This window comes from Ipomoea nil, unplaced genomic scaffold (assembly GCF_001879475.1).
Source record: "Ipomoea nil cultivar Tokyo-kokei standard unplaced genomic scaffold, Asagao_1.1 scaffold0666, whole genome shotgun sequence".
NCBI classification, from domain to species: domain Eukaryota; kingdom Viridiplantae; phylum Streptophyta; class Magnoliopsida; order Solanales; family Convolvulaceae; genus Ipomoea; species Ipomoea nil.
The window spans coordinates 322,008-328,709 of NW_017617094.1; the positions used below are offsets into that span (position 1 = coordinate 322,008).

The following is a 6,702-nucleotide window of genomic DNA, read 5'->3' on the forward strand; positions in this document are numbered from 1 at the left end:
TAACCCATTTATCAAAAGCACCTGGGTTATGTTCATAATCCCCCTTAATTTGCCTATAAGCATTCTTATCTGAGTATACCCCATTTGTCTCTCCCTTCAAATACCATGTGTCTTCATAATATGGGCTAACAGGAATCATAGAAATACGAGCCACATCCTCAGGGATAAATAAATCTGCTAAAATATGAGGGTCCCAGGTATTAGTTTGCTGGTCAATCAAACCTGCTACATGGGCATCTCGTAATTCTTGTGGCATTATTGTTTGGACCAACGGACTGGGATTATCTGGTAGCTAGGGATGACCCCATATCAATGGTTTTTCCCCATTCCCAATTCGCCTTCTTACCCCCGAACAAACCATTCCATGTGCAACCATTATACTTCTCCAGCAAAAACTCGGACAATTCCCTATAGTGGCATCAATAAAAGAAGTATTCGGATAATACCTGGCCTTATATATTCTTGCTGCTAAAGTACTGGGATTCGTAAGGAAACGCCATGCCTGTTTTCCCAGCATAGCCAAATTAAAAGCTCGTAGATCTTTAAATCCCAAACCCCCATACTTCTTGGGGATGTATAATTTATCCTAAGCTTTCCAATGTATCTTCCTTTCAGCACCAGTTCCCCACCAATACCTATTCATGGTTCTCTCAATAGATGTGCAAACCGTCTCAGGTAGCAAAAATACACTCATGGAAAAGGTTGGCATAAATTGGGCCACACTTTTCAAGAGTACCTCCTTACTAGCCTGAGTGAGCAACTTTTTACTCCACGAACCAATTCTTTGTCTGATCTTGTCTTCCACATAGGAATAAAAAAAAACATATTTTTAATTTAAGATTGATTTAAATGTGATTATATTCCTAAGACTTGAATAATAAAATTATAAATTGCTACATTTTAAAATGGTTCATACAGTCCAAAACCAGTATCATATTTGTTGGTGATAATGAACCAAAATCGATTTAAAATCCCAAAATAGTATTTATATAATACACACGAAAATATATAAAACTATTCGATATATATCTGAAATATATATATATATACACACAAATATATATAAAACGGATCCAAAAGTTATATATACATATATATCTACGAAAAGATATACCAATATATATCAACCAAAAATGGAACTTATAATCCTCATATTATAACTCCAATCAACAAGAAAGTAGAAAGGATTTTTGTTTAGAGTATAATCCAAAACAAGAAAGAAGGAGAAGGAAGAAAGAAGAAAGTACGAGTTAGGCGAGGTGTCTTTCTTTCCTTAAAACCTTATTTGCCACCTCCCAAAAAGTGCTAGGAGCGTTGTGGTCTAGGTTTCCCAGAATAAAATGTACAACGGTTCGACGTTTGAGCACTCAAACGAGCGAACCCGGCGAACAAGAGCACGGGCAGAACACAACTTCAAGAATGGAGTAGGAGCAGAGATTTTGGAGCTGGGAAAACAATATTTTCTGTGTTGTGTGTGTTGTTCTAAGTCCGTCACCACTTCACCGTGTGTCTAAAAAATCTGCTGTCCCACTCCCTTCTTATATAGGAGGTGAAGAATCAATAGCATTTAATTCTGGCATTTAATGCACGATTTGTAACACCCGAAACAGCCACCATTATTTGAGTTTTAATTAAAAATTCAAAACTAGAATTAATACAATATTAATTCTGTAACAGTCCAGAACCAACGAATGGTTCGCGCTGTTTCAGCTCGGTTACTTTCGTCCAAGGCAGCCACTTTCGTGCGTCAGTGTACACGAGACTGAACTCTCGTGCGACTTCATGACTAGCGCACGAGAGTTAACCAACGAATGGTTCGCGCTGTTTCAGCTCGGTTACTTTCGTCCAAGGCAGCCACTTTCATGCGTCAGTGTACACGAGACTGAACTCTCGTGTGACTTCATGACTAGCGCACTCTGGTGTGGCCATACCGTAATTGGCATAACTTGGCCTTGCGTCAGTGCACACGAAACTGAACTCTCGTGCGACTTCATGACTAGCGCACTCTGGTGTGGCCATACCGTAATTGGCATAACTTGGCCTTGCGTCAGTGCACACGAGACTGAACTCTTGTGCGACTTCATGACTAGCGCACTCTGGTGTGGCCATACCGTAAACGCGAGACTGAACTCTCGTGCGACTTCATGACTATCGCACGAGAGTTTCGCGAGACTGAACTCTCGTGCGACTTCATGACTAGCGCACTCTGGTGTGGCCATACCGTAATTGGCATAACTTAGCGACTTCATGACTATCGCACGAGAGTTTCGCGAGACTGAACTCTCGTGCGACTTCATGACTAGCGCACTCTGGTGTGGCCATACCGTAATTGGCATAACTTAGCCCGCAAGGCGGGCCAAAACCTTTTTGATCTCATTTCTAGTTTGAATTTGATTTTCACCCTCACGCGAGAGAGCCTCTATGCTATACAATTCTACAAGCTCCAAAAGAGCTCTTGTATAAAAAGGGGGGCAAATCCTCTTTCCAAACCAATGTGGGAAAAATCCTCACTTTTTCCCTTCATTTTTCCAACTCAATGGGTCTACTTTGAGAAACAATATCTCATTCACCCATTATCCGTTTTGAGCGTACAATATATCAATCTCTTCGTCTCATTACGAAGAATCCGAATCCACTTTGACCCGACCCAAATCGGAAGTGGACCCCACTAATAATTGTACCACAAAATAGCCACTTAACATGTCATTTTATGCCATTTTAATGCTATTTTTTCCAACAATATTTCCTTTGCTATTCAAAATTTTCTATCTTGACTGCATCAAACAATTTGATACGGTGTATGCCTTTATCTTCAGTTTTTTAGCTCCAAATTTTCGGTGCTTTAGTTGTTTCCTCAAAATTCATTGATTTTGTGCATTGTCGTGGTGATTCCAGCATGGTGGAAACTGGAATGCAGGAAGAACCTCATACAACAATCTATCACAAATTAGGGATAATAATAGGTCGAAAGTGTAACCACACGTTCACCAGTTTAAATCCCAATCTTCTTAGTTTGAATCGCCGATCTGCTATGGGAAACCTATGTTAGTTTACCTCCTTGTAGTCTTTTGCCCGCTAAGGTTACAAGGTGGAATTTACCTAATGTACACTCACGATTAGTGACTGCAAATTTCTCTTGTCACTTCAAATATAGGTCTAGGTGGCTATATCCACTTCTCAACTCCACCCGCCTCAAAGTGGATGGGTATTTTGATAGATGTTCATTGGTTGGAAAGCTTTCCCATGGAAGAAACAATGAAAAGTTCTCAAATTAAAGCCAATTCACTCTCAAAAGCTTAGTACAAATTAGGTGGATGCAGGGATAAACTTGCATGAGTCTCCATAGCCACAATACCATGTATTACTACTACTACTTTATTATGAATGCCCTTTTGTGTCTTTTACCAATTAACAGCTAACATTAAAATATTAATTTTAGCAAACATTTTTTTATAAACGACCGCTAATATAATCCGCTAGTTAAACCTATTAATACAATCCGCTATCGGCTAACACAAATTGCTAACCATTAATTGTCAAACAAGGCCTAAATATGCATAGATGGAGAAGTCTTTAAATGAAGAGAGCCAGTCATGGCTATTTTCGAGTTTGCAACTGACCAACTTGCACTGTACTAAACATGTCAAAATTATTATAGAAGGCTTATATTGACTTGGAGATATCACAAGGTGAATATAAAAGGACTAGAAATATTCATTTAACTCCAATCATAATAAATCTTTAATTAATTTGCCAACCATTCTCGTATACAACAATTATAATAAAGTACTTCCTACCTAGCATAGCCTACCCTACAACATTTAGAGAAACAAAAAAAAAATGATGAACTGATAGTGATGGAAATTTAGAACTTACACTACACATAGCCAATGAGCTTTATTTAATGATGACAATATAATATAAATGAAATGCAATTAAAGAACAAAATTAAGCTATTAGCCAACAACCATTTGTCAAACACCGCTTAAGTCTGGACTTGTCAAACACCGCTTAAGTCTGGAGATTTTGTTAGTTAATTAAACTTGCACTCCTGAATCATATGTGTCACCAGGCTTCCAGTTTTCTGGAATGTTGTTTGGAGCAACTACCCATGTCTCATCATCTCCATCCTCACCACTAAATAGCATCCTTACTTGCAAGGCTCCACTTGGGGGTGAGTTGGTTGTCCACACTGATCCATATGTCCGATCCATTAACTTGCACTGCAAGTTTTGTGTCTGCATATTGCAAGATTATATATGTGAATGTTAACTAATGTCTTAACTATGATATTACTGAATTTAATGTAGGGATCTCAATCTTAGTCCGAAATCGATGGACTGACAGGATGAGATCGAAAAATTTTAAAGTTAAGACCAAAATTGATGGGTTGGCCCGATAAAATCGAAAAATTATAAAGTTAGAGTTGAGATATTTAGTATGATAAAAAATAGTCTAATAAGCTCGAAATTAATAAGTTTAGTAAGAAGAACGGGCTAGCATGATATATAGTGCAAGCCACTTAAAGCTACTCGAAATTAATAAGTACATACCTCACACAGTAGTACTGCAGTAATATCCTTTTGTCCTTGCTCATACATTATTACAAAAGCTAGGTAATGAGGGTTCCCACTTTTATCATGTATCTTCAATGTTATATTTTTGCCTGGATAGCTGCAGGGAACCCTGTTTCACATATCACCAACACATATATCAAACTTCATGTCTAATAAAAAAACAAAAAAAATTCTTTAGTTTTCTATAAAAGTATACTTTTTTTTTTTTTTTCTTTCAATTTTCCAGTTAGTAAACGTACTATTTATACGTACCTTCTATATTCAATGTCAACAACTCCTTGTGATAATAGAGACCGAGCAGCGTCTTTTGTCTGAGCCATCCGACCAAAGGCGCCGCTGCTTAGAATGAAGTCACCACCACTTCCTCCACTGTCAGTTATTACTGCTGTCACGCCTTTATCAGAACAATACAAGCTGTTGGTGCATCTCACCTAGTGAAATATATATGAAATGATCTTGGTTAGATACTTAGATATATATGAAATGTTGGTAAGGGTGAGCAAGGAATTGCCAAATTCGTTCCTATTCAATCCCTATCCACTTAAAGTGGATGGAATGTAGATCTATTTAGTATAAATTCACTACTAGTGGATTGAATGCTGATGTGACTTCTCAAAATCCACTATATCCAATCTGCTTCACTAAATTTAGTATAAATTCACTACTAGTAGATTGGATGCGGATGTGACTTCTCAAAATCTACTATATCCAATCTGCTCCGCTATTGGATACCAAAATGATGTGTGTGTATATATATATGTGTGTGTGTGCGCGCGTACACACCTAGTAGCCCACTACCGACTGCCCTACCACAGGTACAACCCAAATATAAAATCCGTCATTCGATCCACATCCAATCCACCAAATCTATTAATAGTGCATCGGATTGGATTAGATCCACACCCCTAGCAGATGCTGATGAGATTTTTTAAATTCACCTTTAACGGGTTAAATACAGATTCACCTTAAATCCGCTTTGCGCTCACCCGTTCGGAAAACATAGAATTAGTCTAGCCTAAACATATATAGATACTTTTGTTTCTTAATTAGTTTACTAAATTACCTGGTAGCAAGCACCACATCCTAGGCCATCACGGTAAAGATTTGATGCTGCTGATACATCTCCACCATTCATTGTTGCTCCAAATGTACCAAATCCACAGTGCCCACCTGCATAAATATAATTAAAGAGCATTTTAGAGAACACATTTAACATGAAAGTGATGAAACCATCACTCATAACTGCGAATTGAATTGTTCAGAGACTCTTACTATCTGTGCCATTGTCATCAGAATTTGGATAGTACGTTGCTTGAGACTGAATGAAACAATCACTACACGTTGCAGCGTCTCCTGGAGATTGAATCACAAGGAAAGTCCCAATAAGAACTGCAAGAAGACACTGATGAAGAACTGCCATTGAAGGAAGCTAATTAAGGAAAGAAGGATTGAGGAAAGGTAATTAATTAAGTTGGGAATGCATGGAAGTGGAGTATTTATAGTGAACCCAATGCCTCCGATTTGGTGAAAGGTATGACTTTGAAATTCAGTTCAAGTTCCATTTGAAAACTTTGAAGGTATTGGATGGATGGATGGTTCTTTCTTATGCCCCAGCATACCTTCTTAGACCTGCCTACTTGCTTCAAATAGCATAGGTATAGGAAGCTGCTTTCTGACCTGCATATTTTATATTATCTGACCCCGCCCAAGAGTCATGAGAGGTAGGGCCGGTCCTATCATTTTGAGATGGGTCCTAGGCAAAGGCCTAGCCTGTCCTTGTCCAGGGCCGAGGCTGATTAAAAGAGGAAAATCGCAAGTCGTCCACTCGTCCAAGCAATCTCCCAATCAATCCTTGTTCATCCTTGACTTTGCACACAAGGGATTTATCATCCACACTTCCGCTAACTTGGGGAGTCCAGTCTCCAATCTAGATAGGCTAAGGGCCCAAAACTCTAGCCTGGGAAGCTCTAGCTCCAAGATGTTGGGCTTCCATCGGACTGTGGCGCTGTGGCACTAACTGTTACGTAAGTATAAGAAAATAAAATTATATAGTGGTAAGCGTTTAATTCTGACAATTGATGTTTGAATATTTTATAGTATATTTTGTTTACAACAGGTTACAGGT

At 38.5% G+C, this 6,702-nt stretch overlaps 1 protein-coding gene across 1 annotated transcript; it reads right to left on the reverse strand.

Annotated features, from left to right (window-relative positions):
- Positions 1 to 3,731: 3,731 nt before the first annotated feature.
- On the reverse strand, positions 3,732 to 6,241 carry LOC109174806 (expansin-like B1). The gene is made up of 5 exons (XM_019324043.1): positions 5,850 to 6,241; positions 5,641 to 5,747; positions 4,830 to 5,008; positions 4,554 to 4,686; positions 3,732 to 4,238 (listed from the first exon to the last, which is right to left on the reverse strand). The coding sequence occupies exons 1-5, from the start codon at positions 5,995 to 5,997 to the stop codon at positions 4,038 to 4,040; spliced, it is 768 nt and encodes a 255-aa protein (XP_019179588.1). The 5' UTR covers positions 5,998 to 6,241; the 3' UTR covers positions 3,732 to 4,037.
- Positions 6,242 to 6,702: the final 461 nt, after the last annotated feature.

Coding starts and splice junctions, on each gene's coding strand:
- LOC109174806 (XM_019324043.1), bottom strand. CDS start 5,997: ATGGCAGTTCTTCATCAGTGTCTTCTTGCAGTTCTTATTGGGACTTTC. Junction 5,748..5,849: donor TGATGACAATGGCACAGATA/GTAAGAGTCTCT, acceptor ATATTTATGCAG/GTGGGCACTGTGGATTTGGT. Junction 4,239..4,553: donor CTGCAGTACTACTGTGTGAG/GTATGTACTTAT, acceptor TGCAATATGCAG/ACACAAAACTTGCAGTGCAA.